The 23,383-nt window shown below is 42.0% G+C and overlaps 1 protein-coding gene across 2 annotated transcripts in view; it reads left to right on the top strand.

Moving 5' to 3' along the window:
- Positions 1-40: 40 nt before the first annotated feature.
- Positions 41-23,383, top strand: part of HSF5 (heat shock transcription factor 5) — a 55,688-nt gene continuing 32,345 nt past the window's right edge. Inside the window, exons 1-3 of one of the 2 annotated variants that reach the window (XM_070060983.1) lie at positions 41-804; positions 7,219-7,593; positions 20,217-20,314. In XM_070060983.1, the coding sequence (XP_069917084.1) occupies positions 156-804; positions 7,219-7,593; positions 20,217-20,314 (1,122 nt within the window). In that variant the 5' untranslated portion in view covers positions 41-155. The remainder of the gene's footprint in view (positions 805-7,218; positions 7,594-20,216; positions 20,315-23,383) is intronic. The other variant, XM_051824784.2, reaches the window with a different exon arrangement.

The following is a 23,383-nucleotide window of genomic DNA, read 5'->3' as shown; positions in this document are numbered from 1 at the left end:
GCGGCGGGGACTCGTGCGCCAACGGTCCCGGGTCGCGGCGGGCCGGGCGCTGGCAGGAGGGGGCAGGGCGAAGCGAAGGCCGGGGGGGATCGAGAACGGGGTGGGAGAGCCAGGCTCGGCGGGGCGAGGCCGAGGCCCAGGCCCGGGCGGGGGCAATGGAGGAGGCGCTGCTTTCCACCCCCATCAACCCCAACAACTTCCCGGCCAAGCTGTGGCGGTTGGTGAACAGCCCCCGGTACCGCTCGATCCGCTGGGACGGCCGCGGCGAGGGGCTGCTCATCGACCAGCCGCTCTTCGAGGCCGAGCTGCTCAGCCCGCCGGGGCCAGGGGCCGGCGGCGGTGGTGGTGGTGGCGGCGGCGGCGGCGGCGGTGGCCTTGGTGTTGGGGCTGCCGGGGCCGAGCCCGAGCTCTTCAAAACCACCAACTTCACCAGCTTCATCCGCCAGCTCAACCTCTACGGCTTCCGCAAGGTGGTGCTGGGCGGCCCCGGCACCACGGGACCCGGGCCGGGGCCGGGCGGCGGCGGGCCGGCGGGCGACGGGCCACTCCACCACTTCCACAGCCCGCACTTCCGCCGCGACCAGCCGCAGCTGCTGGTGCACCTGAAGAGGCTCACCAGCGCCAACAAGGCCAAGCTGGCGGCCGGCCTGGAGGTGCCTTGCCGCCCGCCCAACCGCTTCCAGAGGCTCCTCATCACCTCGGCCTCGGCCTCCGCCTCCTCCTCGGCCTCCACCTCCCCGCTGCAGCAGCAGGAGCCGCCGCCGCCGCCGCCACAGTCCGCGGGGCCCCGGCCCGAGCCACACGGTGAGTCTGGGCCTCCTCGACTCTCGCCTCCCGGGCCACATAGGCGGCGGGGAGCAACGGCCACTGCAGAGGGCTGCTTCCGCACGTCCTGTCCTGGAGGTGTTCGAAAGGCGCCAGGGAGCCCCCTTTCCGCCTTGTGCCCGAGACTGTGGCTCAGGTCCGGCCGCCTACCCCGACCCTGGCTTCTCCCCAGAGAGGGCCACAGGACCTCCTGGACCTCCTCTGCAAAGAGCCCTTAAGCGTTTCACCCCTCGTATGCCCACGGGGGCTTGAAAGCCCAAGGATTTCTTCCAAACCCCCACAGCCCTGTGCCTTCCCGAGGCTGCCTTGGTTGGAGTCCCCGGTGTGGAAGCAGCCCGCCAGGCTCTCCTTGGCTCCTGCGGGAAGCAGGCAGAGGCACTCCACAGGTCGAGGGGGAAAAGGAACGGAGCCCCAGCCGAGAAAACACAGGATACTTCCCACTGAGAGAAGTGTGGGAAAGGCACTCTGAGGGGAAGTTCGCCTGTGAAGAGACATGCCATCTTGCACCTGCTACCTCGTCTTAGCGACCTGGGAAAGAAGGGTTAAGTTATGCCAAGATTCCAAGTGAGCTGTGGAATGGTAGACACTACTTACCTATCCTAAGAGCAGAAATATAACATAACAATGGGTGGTGGTTTGCAAGGTTCCCCGGCTATGTAGAATGACGGCAAAGCATTTCTTTGGTTTGCAGCTGGTTAGAGCTTGATGCTTTAAAGTGTTAACGGTTAGACGCAGGAAAAGTAAAAATGGTTTTCTTTACAGCTGTCAGGTTTTAGTTAAAAATTTTAGAAAGCTCACATTTACAGTAAGCCTTTGGGTTTTTCACCATTGGCTACAGTCTCAATATTCAGAAAAAAAAATGAACTCTGTATGTCTAGGAAACTTCAGGCACTCATTGTGATGGTGAATTATTGTATAGACTTGATTTCCAGGAAGGTGAGTGGGGGGTGATACACCCTTTCTCTGTTTAAAGGACCCCTGATAAGAAGTGGGCTGCCAAGGAAACAACAGACTTTATAAGAATTCATTCTTCACCTTCAACTGGGAGAGTAGCAGGCACGTTTTCAGCATGCTAGCAGGTTTAATATAAAGAAGTCTTGGTTGTTTTAGAGTTATGGAGAAAAATTTAAAGATACAAGTAAAATAACACCATGTTCAATTTAACCTAGGCCTGGGTCTATGAATGACACAGTCCTTTGTTTATTTGGGGAATTTACAAGATAAGGGACTAGGCTGTGTGTCTGTAGTGTTTAGAAGATAAGGCTCTAGGTCAGAGTTCTAGCTAAGTTCTAAGTTGGAAAGATAGCAGTGGCACAGGAATGTTCTTAAAGGAATTCTAAAAGAATATTAAGCTGCTTCCATGTGATGGCCATTGGCTTTGGTGGGAAATGCAATCGAGACAATTCCGTAGAAGACATTTGGTATGTGTATATATATATATATACACACACATATACATTTGGTATGTATATATGTGTGTATATATATATATATATATTTCAGATTATGTTTTTGGTGGGCTTAAGGAGAAAAGACTGAAAAACATGTTACTGGGAGAAATAGGATAAACACCTTTTTAAAAAAAATGTATTTATTTGAAAGAGTCACAGAGAGAGGGATGACCGTGAGAGAAAGGGAGGTCTTTCATCCTCTGATTTACTCCCTAGATGGCCGCAAATGGCTGGGGCTCGGCCAGGCCGAACCCAGGAGCCAGGAGCTCCCTCCACGTCTCCCACGTGGGCTGTCTTAAGCTGGTTTTCCTAGGCCATTAGCAAGGAGCAGCCAGGACATGAACTGGCTCCCATATGGGATGCCAGCGTCTCAGGTGGTGGCTGTACCCCATACACCACAGTGCTGGCCCCAGGATAGCCACTTAATGCAAAGGACCACACATACATACACACATAAGAAACGACTCTTGCTCATTTTTTTCTTTTCACTAATCTTTTGCCTTCACCTGTCTTCAACCCAGGTGTATTCTAAGGATAAGGTCCATCTAGTTGAAGAGACACAAGGACCTTCTAGAATCCTAATTCACTTACGTGTCAACTGGTCAGCATTTTGTTGACCAATTGTTGAAAAAAGTATCAATTCGTAGTTTTGTAGTATAGATAATATGTCAGCCCATATATACCTTGGTTATTGTTCTCATGCATTTCCTTTTTGTTTTTAAATGCTGTTCTGCCTGTTGGTGTGTGCAGGTGTGTCAGGTGTGCATTGCCTAGACTACAGGTGTGGTTCACTAGAGAACTGTGTTACTGGCTCAGTGGAATGTAATTCTGTTGTCACTTCAAGAATACTGGCACAGCTTTGTTCTCATTCCAGGTTCTACGTCTGGCTGCACTCACTGCTGCTGCTCAGTTTTGTTTTGTTTTCTGTGTGCTACTTCAACTTAGGGTCTGAATACTTTTTATCTCTTTTACTATAGAATCCTCTGTTTTAGGACCTGGTTCTTTTATTTAAAGAGCCAATTGTCCTGTTCACCTTTCGAGAATATACTTGATAAGAAATATGAAGATCACATATCCCCCACCCTTTTTGTTTATACACTTTTGTTATTTTGTTTTCAAAGGCAGTTTATTTTAAGGAATTTTTTTAAAAGGGAACTAAACTAAGTAACAAGTCTGAGAAACAGATAATCTGTCTTTGCCTGGGAATACCAAGCTCTCAAGAGACACATTTTGAGATTCTTTCCTGGCCATTGAGCCCTTCAGATTCCCTTCCATAAAAGGAATCAAATCTTTAAGAACAGAAATCCATCCTGCACTACAGTTCCAGAATTCTAAATTCAAAGTTTGCCAGATATGTCTATTTTTTTTTAAGATTATTTATTTGAAAGGCAGAATTACAGAGAGGCAGAGGAAGAAAGAGAGAGAGAGATCTTCCATCTGCTGGTTCGCTCCCCAAATGGCCGCAACAGCCCACGCAGGTGCAGGGGCCCAAGCACTTGGGCCATTCTCTGCTGCTTTCCCAGGCCCTAGTTGAAAGCTGGATCATAAGTGGAGCAGCTGGGTCTTGAACTGGCGCACATATGGGATGGCGGCACTGCAGGCAGTGCTTTACCCGCTATGCCACAGCACCGGCCCCGCCAAATATGTCTTAAGGATATTCTGAAGATATATATTCTGATTCTATGTGAAGTTGATCAAAATAGAGCCCTATGAGTGACCCTTACCAGAAGAATAAAGAAGAGCTGAAAGTGTTTTCATTTTTTTTAAACAAACTGAAACACCTTTCTGATAATGCTCTTAAGTTAGTAGCATCTAAAGCAGATGATACGTCATCACACACAATTTATTATGATAAAAGTAGAATTTATATTTTAATTCAGATAGAAGCCAGAATTTGAAAAATCAAGGTAGAGAATTCTTTAGCTTTGTCAGTTATTGACAGCCTGAAAATTCATCGACAGCTTGCCCCTTAAGAAGGCAGAAGGAGGACGGTGAGTTATTGTATACTGTAGTCAGTATGTCCTTTTGGCATGTGAAACATTCAAGGAGAAATCAAGTAGTGAGTAGTTTTAGACACTCAGAAACACCTGATCTGAAGGGCTAAAAATGTTCCTTTAGAGAAACAGGACTGTCAGTGGAGAGTTCACAGTGTGTGTGCATGGGGAATTACTAGTTAAGTGTCAGAAAAACTATTTTTGCGCTTTAAGCAAAAACAAAAAATCATTAAGGTATCTGTCATTTGAATACATTCAGTCTTCTGAACTAGGATTTTTTTTTCCCTCATTAGATAAAGAACTCTTGATTTGTAATGCTCCAGAATTTGCATTTTTGTATATGTATATGTAATTCTTTACATTTTTCATTAGTAGAAAATAGATTGAGAAGTATGTGACATGCTGAATAGGTTTACACTCTATTTGGAAAAGGAGATCTTTTGACTGCCGTCTTTCAATATGTAGGGGAATACTTGAGTAGCATACAAGTTAGGTTTTCTCCAATTTAATACAAAAACTCTCCTTAGGAATAAATTAGGCTAATTTTGTGTTCAGGAATTATAAGATAAGTTCAGCCTGCAACATTAGCATATATTTTTCCTTTCCTCATTAAATATTGTTACCATTTCTTTTCCTTTTCTCTGCACTTCTTATTACCTTTTGCCTTGTAAAATAAGAGAAAGCAAATAGCAGAATCTTTGGGCCTGGATATATAGATTTTTAATAAGTTTTCCAGGTGGTTCTAATGTAATCCAGTGTTTTGAGAGCTGCTGGTATTTGGGAAGGGACATTACTAGAAATAGTCTGAATAAAAAATGACAATGGAAAATGATTGTTGATTTAAGGGATGAAGAAATCAAGGTTAAACTTCTCACACCTGACTTTTTTTCTTTCTTTTTTTAAAGATTTATTTATTTGTTTGAAAGGCAGAGTTTCAGAGAAGCAGAGGCAAAGAAAGTGTTCCATCTGCTGGTTCACTCCCCAAATGGCCCCAGTGGCTGGAGCTGGGCCAGTCTGAAGCCAGGAGCCAGGAGCTTCTTCTGGGTCTCCCATGTAGGTGCAGGGACCCAAGTGCTTGAGCCATCTTCTACTGCTTTCGCAGGCCATAGCAGGGAGCTAGATCAGAAGTGGAGCAGCTAGGTCTCAAACTGGTATCTGTATGGAATGGCGGCACTACAGACCACAGTGCCAGCCCCTATATTATTTTTTTTTTTTTTTTAATTTTTTTTTTTTTTTATTTTTTGACAGGCAGAGTGGACAGTGAGAGAGAGAGACAGAGAGAAAGGTCTTCCTTTGCCGTTGGTTCACCCTCCAATGGCCGCCACGGCCGGCGCGCTGCGGCCGGCGCACTGCGCTGATCCGATGGCAGGAGCCAGGAGCCAGGTGCTTTTCCTGGTCTCCCATGGGGTGCAGGGCCCAAGCACCTGGGCCATCCTCCACTGCACTCCCTGACCACAGCAGAGAGCTGGCCTGGAAGAGGGGCAACCGGGACAGAATCCGGCGCCCCAACCGGGACTAGAACCCGGTGTGCCGGCGCCGCTAGGCGGAGGATTAGCCTAGTGAGCCGCAGCGCCGGCCCCAGCCCCTATATTATAATTCTTGTTGTTCTCTGTATCTATGGATACAGAGCTTATTTTCATGCCTATTTTTAAGGTTCCTAAATGGTTTGAAAGTCTGAATGGAAAATTACTAGAGAGAATTTACACACTGAAACAATCTGAATCAGTTAATAAAGGTAAAAGGTAAGATGGCTGAATCATCTTTTAAGGCTTTTAACATTGAATATTTGATTTAATGTTAGAGTTTGGACACTTTACCTTTTCTTTTTTCGAGATTTATTTTGGTACTGGCACTGTGGCTCAGCAGGTTGACCTGCAGCCTGCAGTGCCAGCATCCCCTAACGGCACCAGTTGGAGTCCCGGCTACTCTACTTCCAATCCAGCTCCTTGCTAATGCTCTGGGAAAACAGCAGAGGATGGCCAAGTGCTTCAGCCCCTGCACCCATATGGGAGACCCAGAAGAAGCTTCTGGCTCCAGACTTCAGCCTGGCCCAACCCTGTCCTGCGGCCATCTGGAGAGTGAACCAACAGATGGACAATCTCTCTCTGTGTCTCCTCTCTGTTTTTCAAATATATATATATATATATATATATAAAGATTTATTTCATTTATTTTCTTTTTTTTCAAACTTATTTTGATTCTTAGAAATACATGAAGTTTGAAAGTACTTTTTTTTTTTTTTTTTAATTTTTATTAGACAGAGAGAGAGAAAGGTCTTCCTTCCGTTGGTTCACTCCCCTACTGTCCGCTACTGCTGGCGCTGTGCCAATCCGAAGCCAGGGGCCAGGTGCTTCCTCCCGGTCTCCCATGCGGGTGCAGGGACCCAAGCACTTGGGCCATCCTCCGCTGCCCTCCCGGGCCACAGCAGAGAGCTGGACTGGAAGAGGAGCAACTGGGACTAGTACCCGGCACCCCAGCTGGGACTAGAACCCGGGGTGCCGGCGCCGCAGGCGAAGGATTAGCCAAGTGAGCCATGGCGCCAACCTATTTCATTTATTTTCAAAGAGTTACAGAGAGAGAGAGACAGACAGACAGAGAGGTCTTCCATCTACTGGTTGACTCCCTAGATGATTGCAGTGGGACATGAACCATTGCCATATGGGATGCTGGCATCACAGGCATTGGCTTTACCTGCTACACTACAACATTGGCTGCCCACTTTATCTCTTGACAGCCATGTTGAGAATCAAACAAAAGTTTAGGTGATAATTATTTCAGCATTATATGTGAATCTCATATTCTGGATTCTAAACTTTAAAAAATGATTTTAAAAAAGAATATAAAATGACCTATAGGTGAAAAATAGATTTTGTAGTCTTTGGTTTTAATTTTAATATGTCTGATGGTATAATGTATAATCAGTAAATGCACTTTCTTCTTTTATGCAGGACCAGTGGCTGTAGGACAGTTTCACCGGTCATTCCGGCGAGATAGTTTGTCTCCTTACTCCTACGTGACAACTTCATCCCACAACCACAGTACTTTCCCTCTGAAAGGTTTAGATCGGACCCCGATTCCTCCTAGAACTTGGCAGAACTCCCTTGGAATGCACCCTGGACAAGTGGAGACATCTCCTACTTTTTCAGATAAAGGGGTTCCATTCCCTGTACTGCAGAGATTTCCAACTGAGGTTACCTACACACTGCAGCCCAGCACCACGTCTGTACACGTTCAACAAGGTCCTCAAACGATGGTCAGCTCCTCCCAAAAATACAGTAGCTACACACCCTCTGCGCAGTACTCCCAAGCCTACTATCCAACAGGTATGAGACATTTGAGTTCACTGGCTTCTGTTAAGGTGGTTTATAATGAGCATTTACATTTTTAAATGCCTTTTAATCTCTGTGCTTAAACCAGATAGTAGGAATATGCTGCTAAGAAATATCAAAGATTTTTAGCAAAATGTAAACAGCATATATTGTATTCTTAAGGATTGTGAAAATTCTTTTGGCACATGAAAGTGTATGTCTTTAGTGAAACTTGTATCCTCAAAATGTTTCCTAGTTTTGAAAATAATACTTAATAACCTGGAACCTTACTTTAACTTGCCTTTGATGCAGTGTTTTGTTTTTCAAGAAATACTTATATGTATTATATAGTTTACATTTTTTAATTTTACAGTGAGATTATCTCACAGTGAAATCATTCTAGTATCTCAGAAATGATGTTTAATTAGGAAGCATGCTCAGGAAATTAAATTAAGTTCTTTAATAATGTGAATGTTGGGTGGGCATTTGTCCTAGCGGTTAAGACTATTTAAGACACTGATGACCCACATTGGAGTGCCTGGGTTTGATACTCAGCTCCGCTCCTAATTCCAGCTTCCTGTCAATGCAGAACCTGGGAGGCAACAGTGATGGCTCAAGTGGTTGGGTTCCTGCCACCAACATGGGAGACCTAGATTGAGGTTCTAGCTTGGGCCCCCAGCTCAGGTTTGTTGTAGGCATTTGGGGATTGAATCAGTGGATGAGAACTCTCTGTCTCTCAAATAAATAAAAACAAAACAAAACACAAAAAGTGGGGTCCCTGCAATGTTAATCCTAATGTTAATCTGGCTAAAAAACTTGGAGTAGCCAAGAAGAGAACCTTACAAGGCACCTGACCTGGAGTTCAACCAAGGACATTGAGAACAAACTGGTGTATCCCAAGCCACTGATTGAAATTGGGAATCCTTATGATAGTGACCATCTATTTTGCTTCATGGAAAAAATTTATCTTTTTCTGATATCTTTTTGCAAGATAATAGTCTTTTCATTTTTGTTCAAAAGTATTTTCTATTTTACAGAAGCACGTAGCAGTGGTATCTATTTCATCATGTAGAGTGCTTTACACGGGGTGATGAAATAGGGCAGTAAAAACAAGACAAGGGTCAAAGCTTTCTAAAGATCAGAAAGAAAGAAGGAAGCATTCCTTTGCCTTGTGAATTTAGGCTGTAGGAGCACTGATTCTTCACAGTAGATCTGGAAGCAATCCTAGAGGTATTTCATTAGGTCATTTTCCCAGGCAGGACTAAACTAACTTTAAAATTAGTCAAAGGAATGTAATTTAGAAAAAGGAACTGAATAATTTGTTGCCGTTTAAAAGTTGTAAATCTGGTAACAGTTCTATTTGTAATAGTACTCACTGTTCTGTAACTCCTAACATCTAACTATATGTGTTTGTTATTAGCTCATTGTGTTCTGCCTACAGGTAGCAAGAAGCCTTAAATTAATGATATTAAAATAATAAAACCAGAGTTTAAATTATATTGTATTCTGTAGATTTATAGAGTTGCTACTTTTTTGGTAGGTGGAGTTGAGAAAAGCTGGGAGAGGGACTTATGTGGAGTAGATGATTTAGCACTTTTAATCCTTTTACCTGTTTAAGAGTTAGAAAAACTTTTAATCATCTTATGTAGAAAAATGGTTGAGGTCTAATGTTTTTCAATTTGCAACTACTTCTTTGAAGAACAAAAATCTGTGCTATCATTTAAAAATAGAAGATGACTAATTTCATCTTCATAACTTCCATATCTAAATAAGAGTCAAATTTTTATCACTGGGGAGTTTAATCCATTATTTTAATAAACAAATTGAGTGTTGCTATCTAAATTATTATTTTGGCTGCATTCCATGTATGCTTAGAATATATGTATGTACTCAGCCTATCTCTTCCTCACACTGGCTTTACGTTTCATAACCACACCAGCTAATTCCTCTACATCTCCTTTCACCTGTAAATGTTTCTCTTTGCTTTCCACAAACTACTAAGGACTCAGAGCTTCTGGGAGGTTGAAATTTGAAAGAAGCCTGTAGCCAGGAGATGTAGAAATGTGCTCTGACTTTCCAATCTGGAATTTGGAAGGCATTTTCCTCTGGAAATATTAGATATGGTGACTGGTTCTATATTACTGTTAGTATTGTGATTAAGATATAAATGGTTATGGTCTGGTTTAGGAACTAAACCAACCTATATGATGTAGTTTCTATGGGAAAATGTATTGCAAGTTCCAAGGAATCCTCATGGAAACTTCTAATTCTGAATTTTTATGAGAACCACTTATATATTTTTTCAGATAAAACACTGCAAAGAATTAATGTGATTCATTCATTGTATAAATTATATTTGTTAAATTATTGTTTTGGATATATTATTTAAAAATTACTTTATTTAGCTTGGATGTAAACTTAAAAATTGAAAATTAACTCCAAGGGTTCTAGGAAAGATGCATTAAAAAAAAAAAAAAGAACAAGTAGGAGCTGGAGTTTAGCCAACTGTGTCTCAGATCAAAGTACTTGGGCTTGATTCCTGGCTCTGGCTCCTGGCTCCAGCTTCCTGCTAATGCAGACCCTCAGAGGCAGCAATGATGGATGGCTCGAGTGACTGGATTCCTGCTACCCACATAAGAGATCCAGATTGAGTTCTTGGTTCCCCATTCCCAGCCTTGCCAGCATTTGGTGAATGAACCGATGGATGGGAGCATGCACTCTCCCTCTGTCTTTATGCTTCTCAAATAAATAAATAAAAAGATGGCTGCTTCTGTTTTGATAGTATATAGCACATGTAAAATAGAATCTTGTGTTATCTGAATTTTTCTTAAGAGACTAAGAAAACTCATGAAAACTTTTAATACACAGAGTAGTTCTTGGGTGTAATATAGGCAAAACTGCTTTGAACTTTATGAGCTACTATATAAATAAAAAGGCTTGTTGAATATAAAGACCTCCTATGAAAAAGAAACAAAAGTAGTGAGCAATTTAACTGATATTTGGTGGGTAGCATTTTATGAAGAGCACAACAGACTTTCCCAGAGTTAAATAGACTATTGTTCTCAGAGGCAAGATAATAATCACTTCCAAGTTCAGCTAAGTCATAACAAAAGGGAGTAATTTTGAAATAATGGTCATTCTTGAGTCCTTTGAAAATGAACTATAGACTTGAGGCTTGAATCAGATTTTAATAAGAAACAACATTCAACTTTCATTCAGAAATTAGTTGTATTAAAAAAAACCTTGAATCTTGTCTTGAAAGAGTATAACCAGGCCGGCGCCGCGGCTCACTAGGCTAATCCTCCGCCTAGCGGCGCCGGCACACCGGGTTCTAGTCCCGGTTGGGGTGCCGAATTCTGTCCCGGTTGCCCCTCTTCCAGGCCAGCTCTCTGCTGTGGCCAGGGAGTGCAGTGGAGGATGGCCCAGGTGCTTGGGCCCTGCACCCCATGGGAGACCAGGAGAAGCACCTGGCTCCTGCCATCGGATCAGCGGATCAGCGCGGTGCGCCGGCTGCAGCGCGCCAGCCGTGGCGGCCATTGGAGGGTGAACCAACGGCAAAGGAAGACCTTTCTCTCTGTCTCTCTCTCTCTCACTGTCCACTCTGCCTGTCAAAAAATTAAAAAAAAAAAAAAAAAAAAAGAAAGAGTATAACCAGGAAAATTTGAACTTTGTAATATTTCATCAGTTACTAATATCAATAGTAAAACCAAACACTGGGAATAAAAGTTTGCTGTCAGATTCATAAAATGAGTCATTGGAACAATTTTTTTTAAAAATTAATTTATTTGAAAGGCAGAGAAAGAGACATGGAGAGGTCTTCCATTTGCTAGTTGATTCCCTAATGTCTGCAACAGTTGGTGTTGGGACAGGCCAAAGCCAGGAGCCCAGAACTAAATCTAGGTATCCAACTACTCATGCCATCACCTTCTGCCTCCCAGGGTACACTTTAATGGAAGCTGGAATCAGGAACACAGATGGGACTCGCAATGATGGTACACATTTTTTCCATTCTTAGCACACTTTCACAGATAAAATGTGCTAGGTCTAGTACTAGTTGAGTCTCTTTAGTATCATCCTATCTAGAATTCAGTGTTTTTTTCCCTGATGTTATTTTCACAGTGTGCTATAATAATTTAAATTCCCCCTTGTGCAAAAGACTCTCTGACTCTATTTTAGATCTTTTTTAAAAATTTTATTCATTCTCTGCATCGGTGCTGCAACATAGAGGGTGAAACCACCGCCTGCAGTGCTGGCATCCCTCATGGGTGCCGGTTCTAGTCCTGGCTGCTCCACTTCCAATCCAGCTCTCTGCTATGGCCTAGGAAGGCAGTGAAAGATGGCCCAAGTCCTTTGGCCCCTGCACCTGCATGGGAGACCCGGAAGAAGCTCCAGGCTCCTGGCTTTGGATTGGCCCAGCTCCAGCCGTTGTAGCCATTTGGGGAGTGAACCAGTAGATGGAAGACCTTTCTCTCTCTTTCTGCCTCTGCCTCTCTGTAACTCTGCCTTTCAAATAAATAAATAAATCTTTAAAAAAAATTTTACTCATTCTCCACTACATGTTTGCATTTTTAAAAATTATTTTTATTCGAAAGGTAGAGAAAGAAAGAGAGAGGGAGATGTCCCATCTGCTGGTTCACTCCCTAAATGCCTGTAACAGTTTTGCTGGGCTAGGTTGAAACCAAGATCCCAAGCTCAATTGGGACTTCCACATGGATGGTAGGGACCCAAGTATTTGAACCATTACCTGCTGCCTCCCAGGATGCACATTAGTAGGAAGCTGGATCAGAAATGGAGCCAAAATGTGAAGCCAGGCATCCAAGTGACATCTCAATTACTGTGCCAAGCACCTTGCCTCTCTGCTGTGTGTGTGAACATATATGAATGTATGTTTATTTATATATTCATATTTATATATAGAGTCCTGTTTTGAGGAATTGTTTTCATGGGGCATTATAATGCTAAATTGATTCAAAATAGCATTACCCTTTAAGGTCAGAGCAGTGATTAACAAATTTTAACTGCCCTTTATCTCTTATTTAACAAAAAAAAAAAAAGGGAAGGAGAGAGAGAGAGAGAGAGGAGAGAGAAGAGAGAAAGGGGAGGAGGGAAAGAAGAGAGAGAGAGGGAGAAGGAGAGAGGGAGAGAGGGGAGAACGCGAGCAGATCGATCTTCCATCTGCTGTTCACTCCACAAGTGACTGCATCTGCCGGGGCTGGACAAGGCTGAAGCCAGGAGTTACGAACTTCTTCCGGTCTCCCATATGGGTGCAGGGACCCAAGGACTTGGGCCAACCTCTGCTGCTTTCCCAGGCACGTGAGCAGGGATCTGGATTGGAAATAGAGCTGCTGGGACTCGAACTGGTGCCCATATGGTATGCCGGCACTGCAAGCAGTGGCCTAATCTGCTATGCCGCAGGAATCACTACGATTGGGCATTGTTCTGAGTATTTTCCAAATGATTAAATGACAGTTTAATCATCACAACAACCTTTTCAGATAGGTAGTATAATTATTCTCATTTTATAGGTAAGGAAATTTAAGCACAACTGGTGAGAGGCAAGCTGGGAAACAAATCGAAGCAATCTAATTTGAGTCAGTGCTCTGCTGCCTGCCTCTCATCAAGAGGATCTTTTGCTTTTGGCCTTTTTGTTTTCTTTTTTGTAAAGGGAGTGTTTTTTGGTGTTTCTCTTCCCCAGAGTTAGCTATTCCTAGATAGGATAGACAACAGAGATTGTCTTTGCTACTGGTAGCATTGGGACTGCTTTGGTTTATTGATTGACTCTGTCCAAGGAGAGAGAACATATTCTAGCTGCTAGAGTTGAAAATCCAATTTGGGAGCTCAGGGGTAGGGGGCTGCCTCTAGTTCATTTCTCTATCCCCTTACATTAAGCACAGTGCTTGACTATTATGGACCCTTAATAAACAATTTATTAAAAAGAATAAACTAGTTCTAATCCCAGCTTTTCAGTTTTTCAACTGATGTGACTTTCAGTGAATTATTTCACATCACTCAATCTCAATTTGCCTTTCCGTATAGTGTCCATATAGTTTGGGTCAGGAACTAGATGAATCAATGTTTTAATATAAGTTTGCAAGTTTACATGTAATGGATAAGGTTGTACGGATATGTACTATTTACATGTAAATACTATTACATTTATGTAAAGGATAAGGTGTTTGTAGAAGCTGTCTTTTTTTTGTTGTTTTTGAAGATTTATTTTATTTATTTGAAAGACAGTACTACAGAGAGAGGTAGAGACAGAGAGAGAGGTCTTCCATCCACTGGTTTACTCCCCAGATGGCTGCAACAGCCAGAGCTGCGCCAACCCGAAGCCAGGAGCCAGGAGCCTCCTCTGGGTCTCTCACGTGGGTGCAGGGGCCCAAGGACTTGGGCCATCCTCCACCGCTTTCCCAGGCCACAGCAGAGAGCCGGACCGGAAGAAGAGCAGCTGAGACTTGAACCGGTGCCCATATGGGATGCCAGTGCCTCAGGCCAGGGCTTTAACCTACTGTGCCACAGCGCTGGCCCCTAAAAGCTGTCTTTTAAATAACCTGGGGCAGCATTTGACCTAGCAGTTAAGATTTTGCTTGCGATGCCCACATCCTATATTAGAATGCCTGGGTTTGTGTCCTAGCTCAGCTCCACACCCAGTTCCAGCTTCTTGCTAATGCATACCCTAGGAGTGGTAGGTCATGGTGCAAGTAGTTGGGTCCCTGCCACCTGTGTGAGAGACCTGGTTAAATTCCTGACTCCTGGCTTCAGCCATTGCAGGCATTTAGGAAGTGAACCAGCAAATGGAAGATCTGCCTCTCTCTCTCTCTCTCTCTCTCTCTCTGCCTTTCAAATAAAATAATAAATAAAAATGTTTTAAATGAACCTAGATATTAATACTTTAGTGGCCAAGTTACAATAACACATACTTTTCCCCAAGGAATACATAATATTTTACATTTTTATTGAAAAATGTATATCACTTCATTTGCAACTTTTTCTGAATTGGCCCTTGGCAAAAAGATTTGCTATTATTATTTTAAGGTACATTTAATTTCTAAGAGTTTGGCCTTTATGATTCTAATCCAACAAAATGTACACAAATATAGATAATGGACTTCTAAGAGCTGTTTGGTACTGTTACTTGTGTGGTCAGGTAACCCATGTTAGTTCCTCTGCAAAAAACCTGATTTTGTGCTCAAGAGGGACAAGGCACCAGGAAGCTCTCTTTACCTGCTTAAAGAAACTAAAAGCAAAAGCACAATCACATTTGCCTCTCTTTTCCTTGTGGTAAATACATATAAAGTATACCATTTTAACTTTTTTTTTTTAAGTGGCCTGTTCTGTGGTATTAGGTGCATTCATCACCACCATCACCCATCTCTGGAACTTTGCATCCTCCTCAACTGAAACTCTGTACACATTAAACACTAACTCTGCATTCTCTCCTCTCTTGGCCCCTGAAAACCACGTTCTATGTTGTCTCTAAGAATTTGACTACTCCAGAATACTTCATATAAGTGGAACCATGCAGTAGTCAATATATAAATTTACATTTTAACCACTTAAATGTACACTTCATTGGTACTAATTACATTCACAATATTGTACAACTATCACCAATGTTTCCAAAACTTTTCATCACCCAAATGAAACTTGTTCCCATTAAGCAATTGCTTCCCATCCCCCCTTTGTCCTAGCCCCTGGTAACCTCTAAGTTTTCTGTCTCTGTGAATTTGACTACTCCAGGAACCTCACAGAAGAGGGATCATGTGGTACTCATCCTTTAGAGACTGGCTGATTTCACTTAGTGTATTGTCAGATTCATCCATGTTGTGCTGTGTCAAAATTTCATTCCTTTTTAAAGACTGAGTAATATTTTATCCTATGTATATCCCACTTTTTTTAATCCATTCACCTGTTCAGATGGACACTGGATTGTTTGCACCTTTGGAAAGTTGTGCACATAGCTACTATGACCATGGGCACACAAATATCTTTTCAAATGTGTGCTTTCACTTCTTTTGGGCATACAGATGCTCCTTAATTTGTGGTTGAGTTTTATATTAATAAATCCATCTTAAGTTGAAAATGTCACAAGTGGAAAATTCATTCAATGCACCCCAACTTACTGAACAACCTAACTTAGCCCCACAGTGCACTGTAGAGCGTTGATTGTTTCCTCTCCTGACCACAGGGCTTTCTGGGAGCTGTGGTCACTGCTCTCTGCCCAGTATCATGAAAATGTTCTGCTGCATGTCATTAACCAGGGAAAGACCCAAATTCAGAATTAGAAGTATTTTCAAAACATTTATTTATAAAAATATATTTATTGTACCTAATATTTATTATATTTATTCACAAATAAGTAAGTTTATTTGAAAGGCAGAATGTCAGAGAAAGAGAATATCTCCCAGGGCTGGGCCAGCTCAAAATGACATCCTGGTCTCCCACATGGGTGGCAGAAGCCCAAGCATTTGGACTGTGCTCTGCTGCTTTCTCAGGCACACTCGCAAGGAGCTGGGTCAAAAGCAGAGCAGCTGGGGCTTGACCTGACACTTTGGTGTAGGATGCTAGTGTCCCAGGCGCTGACTTAACCTTCTGTGCTAAAATACTAGCCCTGGAAGTATGGTCTCTAATGAATGCATATTGCTTTCATGCCAACATAAGGTCAAAAAGTAGTAAACTGAACTGTTATAAGTTGGCAATTGCCTGTATACCCAGACGTTTTCTTTACCTCTCCATAAATAAGGAGATGCTGGGGTTCTTGTTGCTATAGTAACCTACCTTGAAATTAAGTTACTATTATATTTTCTCACTGTTGACTCTGTACTATTCTGTAGTAGTTTCTAATCTAAAACATTTGAATTACCTCCATAAGATAAAATATGTGAACTTATTTGCCTTACCTTTGATCATTTTTAGCAATTCTGGCTGTTTTATTACTTAGAAAAATTTTAAAGTGTCATAAATTCTTATATTTATAACACAAATGGGAATTCTGTTAGTTTATTGTTTTTCCATCTTCATGCAATGTAATATAATGCCTTGAGTGAATATTGCCTTCAGGAAGACACTGAAGATCTTTATGTAGATGTATGAGTTTTAAGACATGTGATGAACTCAGTTTTACAAGTATTAATGCTTTCATAATACAGTAGATTAAGTTGTCATAAACTAGACACTTGGTTGGATTTCTATGTATGTTTTCATGTTCAGTAAATTTACTAATACCTTACTTAGTTCTATCTTTTTGACTATACAAAGTAAGACTGCACTGGTGAGGAAATAACCATTGACCACTGAGTAGACTTTTGGATTATAATATATTCAAGTCCTCCTTTTCTTCATGCTGGTACCTTTTTATTTTCCATTTGCTCTTGGACACTTTAAAGGACATTCACTATTTTGTTGTTTTCTTAGATACCAAGCCAACTATCAACTATGTATTAACATATTCTCTGTTGCGTAATATAGTTTCTTTATTTCTTCAGGAAATTCATTTTAAAGTGAATTTTTTAAAGATTTATTTTATTTATTTGAAAGACAGAGTTACAGAGAGAGGGAGAGACAGAGAGAGAGGTCTTCAATCCGCTGGTTCACTCCCCAGATGGCCGCAACGGTCAGAGCTGTGCCAATCCAAAGCCAGGAGCCAGGAGCTTCTTCCGGGTCTCCCACGCAGGTGCAAGAGCCCAAGAACTTGGGCCATCTTCTACTGCTTTCCCAGGCCATAGCAGAGAGCTGAATCAGAAGAGGAGCAGCCGGGACTAGAACTGGCACCCATGTGGGATGCCAGCGCTTCAGGCCAGGGCATTAACCCGCTGCGCCACAGCGCTGGCCTCTTTAAAGTGAATTTTAACAGCTATTCAAAATATGTAACCAGTGGTTCGGAACAAGGAAATACCAGAGAAATAAAGCCAGCACTTTTCATTAATTTGTAGCAAAGCAGTACTGTTTGGTATCCTGTTGTAATGAAAACCTGCAGCTTCTGAGTCTCCCTGCCACTAGGGGGCTAGGTTTTCCTTTGTTGTAACTAGGGGAAAAAGTTGTTTTTCTTTCAGTTTTAGTAAACCTTGCAGGCACTATTCAGTGTTTAGCTATTTGGATTTAGTTTATTTCCCCAGATGCTTATGCTTTTGGATACCTCAGGACAAATTCATATCTAAAACATTTTAATTGTGTATTTGAATAATCTTCAAAGAATCAAGAAGCTATGTGCTTAACAGATATTTGAAAGTGACAACAACTTGAATTTTATGTGGTAATTTTAGTAATATGGCTTTTTATAATCACCAAACTTGTTAAAAATCATCATTCAGAAAATACCAGCCCTTGTATTTATATTGGAGGTAGAATTCTGTCCATTTTAAGTTTTTCTGCATGCAAAATTTAGTACCTTAAGTTGTATATTATATAACAAGAAAATGTTTATTTCTAGTATTCCTTTATGAACTCTGACATTTAAAAAACCAATAGTCAATAATGGAGAAATTGGAAACATTTCAGTTAATTTTTATCATCTTTAGACTAAAATAGTTTCAAAAAGGTTAAAGAATGAGATTATTTAGTAATTTTTTTTAAAAAAAAAAGATTTATTTATTTATTTGAAAGGGCTACAGAGAAGGAGAGACAGAGAGAGATCGTCCATCCATTGGTTTACTCCCCAGATGGCTGCAAGGGCCTGTACTGAGCCAGGCCAGGAGCTAGGAGCTTCTTTCAAGTCTCCCACATGGGAGGCAGGAGCTCAAACACTTGAGCCATCTTCTGCTGCTTTCCCAGGCACATTAGCAGGGACCAAGATGGGAAGTAGAGCAGCCGGGACATAGCATCGCAGGTGGTGGCTTAACTCATTATGCCACAACACCAGTCCCCAGTAATTTTTTTTTTTTAAATTATTTTGTTTTCCGAAAGGCAGAGTAACAGAGAGGGAAATAGATTTGCATTCACACATTCACACTCTAGATAGCCACAGTGGCCAAGGCTTATGACACCAGCATCCCTTATTGGAGTGCTGGTTCAAGTCCTGGCTGATCCCCTGGGAAAGCAGGGGAATATGGCCCAACTGCTTGGGCCCCTGCCATGCACATGGGAGACCCAAATGGAGTTCTGGCTCCTGCCTTTGGCCTTAGTCCCAGCTGTTACACACACTGGAGGAGTGAACCAGTAGATGGAAGATCTCTCTTTTTTTTCTCTGTTACTCTGCTTTTCAAATAAATAAATCTTTAAACAACAAAAAAATCTTAGGGCAGTATAAATATCATGGTATGTTTGAGAGTATGTGCTTTGACACTGGCTCTGTCACTATCAGTGACTTGTAGACAATGTCTTTGAGCTTTCATTCACTAATTTTGGTAAAGTTGTGTAAATACCTCATCCAACTGCTATTTGAGGCAGGATACATAAAGCATCTACTACTGTGCCAAGAAACATAGTAGTAGTTCACTCTTATGTCATCCTCTGTTGAATCTGTAAGTGTGTGGTTATTATTGATTTTCATTTGTGCTTAGGAACCTGTTGTGGAAAAGAGGAGACCTAGCATACTAAGTAGAATTATCCCAGTACAAAGAGTTGTCTTTTCATGGTGTCTTACCTATAAATAAAAACCTTAGAAAGTGTATTTCTTTAGTTAACAATAGTAACAGTTAACATTTATTGATTTCCCATATACTCTAAATGCTTTATGCATATTAACTCATTCATAGCAACCATATTAAAGTAGGTTCTATCATTACCCTTATTTTTTTTTTTTTAAATTTATTTATTTATTTGAAAGTCAGAGTTACACAGAGAGTTAGAGACAGAGAGAGAGGTCTTCCACCCGCTGGTTCACTCCCCAGGTGGCTGCAACGGCCGGAGCTGTGCTGATCCGAAGCCAGGAGCCAGGAGCTTCTTCTGGGTCTCCCATGAGGGTGCAGGGGCCTAAGGACTTGGGCCATCGTCTACTGCTATCCCAGGCCATAGCAGAGAGCTGGATCAGAAGAGGAGCAACTGGGACTAGAACCAGCACCCACATGGGATGCCAGTGCTCAGGCCAGGGCTTTAACCAGCTGCACCACAGCGCCAGCCCCACCCTTATTTTAACAGGACACAGAAGCTGAGACCCAAAGGAATTAACCATGCTTAAGTTTACTCATCTGTTAAACTGTACAGCAGGGCTCCAAAGTCGGGTACTACTTGTCTAAATAGTTAAAACAGTTTTAGCATATATTTCTACTAGATCCATTCTTTAATGGTTGGGACGTTTGGAGAATATTTTATACTTATTTAAAACAATCCTCCCTCTAAATTATTGTTGTTATTGAAGTGATTGAAATGGTTATTTAGAAATTCCAAATATGTTCTCATATTTTCAAATTAAATTACTGTCAGTAAGAATAAATGTATGGTTAGAAAGATAACAAAATGGGTACTAAAGAAACTACTTCTAAAAGTAAACATCATCCTTTTAAACTTTATTATGAAGTTTATTATCATGTTATTTTCAACAAATAATAGCACCTAATATTATAATAGCACTAAATAATAATTTTGTTAGATACACAAAGGAAATTTTTCTTTGGAGTTCTTTCCAGGTTGAAAGAGGGAAGTGCTTTGAATGCTGTTAGAGGTTTCTTTTAGTTGACAGCTTTTCTGTGTGTTTGTTCCAGCTGTGCTACAGTGCTGTTCTCCTTCTACCCACATGGACGCTCTGAGTAGTTGTGTCACTCCCACTGCCTCTTCCTATGCACACTGTAACTACTTCCAGGTAAGTCTTGGGACAATAGACACGACTGTGCTTCATATGTAATATTACTGACCTTACAGAATTGCCAAGTATAATTTTATGTTAATGAGTAGCCAGAGGTAAGCTATGGAGTATAGGCTTAGTTTTCTTGATTCCAAAACAAAGGATGTTGATATAAATAATGTCTGATGCTTCTTCTAGGCCAGCAGTGTCCAATATGGGAGCCACTAAAAACATGTGTCTATTTGAATCATTTAAAGTTAGATGATGGGCAGACATCTGGCACAGCTATTAAGATATTGCTTGGGATGACCACATCCTGAATCACAGTGCTTAGGTTTGGCTCTGGCTCCACTTCTGATTCTAGCTTTCTGCTTATGTGTACCCTTGGAGGCAGCAGGTGACAGCTCAAGTACTTAGACTGCTGCCATTTACATGGGAGACTAGGATTGAGTTTTTCAGCTCCTGGCTTTGATTAGATGTGGTTAGTGTGACTGAGAAGTGGATTTTAAAATCATTTAATTTTGAGGCTGGCGCCGCGGCTCACTAGGCTAATCCTCCGCCCTGTGGCGCCGGCACACCAGGTTCTAGTCCCGGTTGGGGCGCCAGATTCTGTCCTGGTTGCCCCTCTTCCAGGCCAGCTCTCTGCTGTGGCCAGGGAGTGCAGTGGAGGATGGCCCAGGTGCTTGGGCCCTGCACCCCATGGGAGACCAGGAGAAGCACCTGGCTCCTGGCTTCGGATCAGCGCGGTGCGCCGGCCATAGCAGCCATTTGGGGGGGGTGAACCAACGGCAAAGGAAGACCTTTGTCTCTGTCTCTCTCTCTCACTGTCCACTCTGCCTGTCAAAAAAAAATCATCTAATTTTGATCATTATTTTCTTTTTTTAATCTGAAAGGTAGAGAGATAGGGATGTAGACACAGATAGACAAATAGAGATCACCCTTCTGCTGTTTCACTCCCCAGATGCCAACAGCCAGACTAGGCCAGGCCAAAGCCAGGAGCCTGAACTCAGTCTGATGTGGGTGGGTGGCAGGGATCTAAGAACTTGAGTCATTATCTGCTGCCTCCCAAGGTATGCATTAGCATGAAGCTATATTGGAAATGGAGGTAGGACTTGAGGCAGAACTTGAACCTGAACACTCTGATATGGGATGCAGATGTTGCAAGTGGCATTGTAACTGCTGCACCAAATGCCCACCACTGGACATTTGTTTGTTTTGTTTTTGAGGAAAAAGGAAAAATGTCAAAACAGAAATTTAAGTAGTAGCTTCTATTTCTGTCTTAACCTGCATTTGTAAACACCATATTTCAAATATCTTGTCATTATTTATTAGAAAAAAATTGCTTTGATTTAAATGTTTTATATTATTACTTCCAAGATAAGATTAAATTCTATGTTTTGTATTTTTATGCCATAACTCCTAAAGGTTGGAATTGTGTGTTTGCCTTGGATAATTATCTAGCTGAGATAGCTCTAGTTCTTTTTTTTTTTTTTTTTTTTTTTTTTAAAGATTTATCTATTTGAAAGGCAGAGTTACAGAGAGGCAGAGGCAGAGAGAGAGAGGTCTCCATCCGCTGGTTCACTCCCCAGATGGCCGCAATGGCTGGAGCAGCGCCGATCCGAAGCCAGGAGCCAGGAGCTTCTTCCAGGTCTCCCACGTGGGTCCAGGGGCCCAAGGACTTGGGCCATCCTCTACAGCTCTCCCAAGTCATAGCAGAGAGCTGGATTGGAAGTGGTGCAGCAGGGACTTGAACCAGCACCCACATAGCATGCTGGCACTGCTAGGTAGCTTTACCCACTATGCCACAGCACCAGCCCCTGAACACTTTTTAAAGATCTTTTCTTACTGTCAAGATGCTGTATATTCATTATAGGAAAATAGAGGTAAGAAAACAAAATTTAAAAAAGGAAAAAAGAGAAAGTATTTAGGATTCCATCCTGAAAATAAATGCAGTTAGTTTAGTTGAACTGTAGATACCTGGTAGGGTATATGCATGAGTAGTCAGTATATCATAATGGTTAAGAACAAGAGCTCTTGAGTCAGGCAAACCTAGGTTTGAAACCTGAGTTTCTGTTATTTCACTGTGACTTTGGGTAAGTTGCGAAGTTTCTCTGAAGCTTTGTCCTATCATTAGAAATGGAGATTGCCACATTTCACAGGGCTTTTATAAGGATTAGATGAAATAACGTATATACAGTGCTTGGTACATAGTAAGAACTCAATAAGTAGTACTGTTGGCTAAAGTAGCTTGATGCTTATACTATTTAAATTTACATTTCATGTTTGGCATTAATAGGCTTCTAAAAATCATTGATACTGCCTTTGTAGTGCATTTGGCAACATCAACTTACCGCAAGTTTTATTGAATTGGAGTTCTATATTTTCTGTTTGTAATCTGAGATAATCGAAATTTATTGCATGTCTGCTCTGTGCATAGCTTTGTATTTGGTAATATCAATTTGTTATGTTTCATTAAATTGTTACTCTTCTATATTTTATGTTCACAGCTTTATGTATTTATTACCAGTATGTATTGAATGCCTACTCTGTGAAAAGCACTATGTGTAAGAGAATATGTCTCAAAGATACAAATCTCAAACTAATAACTATTTTATTCTGTTGCTTTATTATTAAAAATAGACAGTATCAGAAACCAAAGGACAACAGATATTCCACCCATTCTTTCTCAGATCATTTGGAACAGAATATCAATATCTCCCCCTGAATCTATAAAAGGATTAGTGGATATGTTGTTTTTTGTTTTTTTGTTTTTGTTTTTGTTTTTAATTTTTGACAGGCAGAGTGGACAGTGAGAGAGAGAGACAGAGAGAAAGATCTTCCTTTTTGCCGTTGGTTCACCCTCCAATGGCCGCCACAGCAGGCGCGCTGCGGCCGGCACACCGTGCTGATCCGAAGGCAGGAGCCAGGTGCTTCTCCTGGTCTCCCATGGGGTGCAGGGCCCAAGTACTTGAGCCATCCTCCACTGCACTCCCTGGCCACAGCAGAGAGCTGGCCTGGAAGAGGGGCTACCAGGACAGAATCCGGCGCCCCGACCGAGACTAGAACCCGGTGTGCTGGCGCCGCAAG

The sequence above is a fragment of the Oryctolagus cuniculus genome, chromosome 17 (genome assembly GCF_964237555.1).
Source record: "Oryctolagus cuniculus chromosome 17, mOryCun1.1, whole genome shotgun sequence".
In the NCBI taxonomy this organism is placed as follows: Eukaryota; Metazoa; Chordata; class Mammalia; order Lagomorpha; family Leporidae; genus Oryctolagus; species Oryctolagus cuniculus.
The sequence above is the reverse complement of the archived record's forward strand: the minus strand, read 5'-3'. Positions and strand labels throughout refer to the sequence as shown.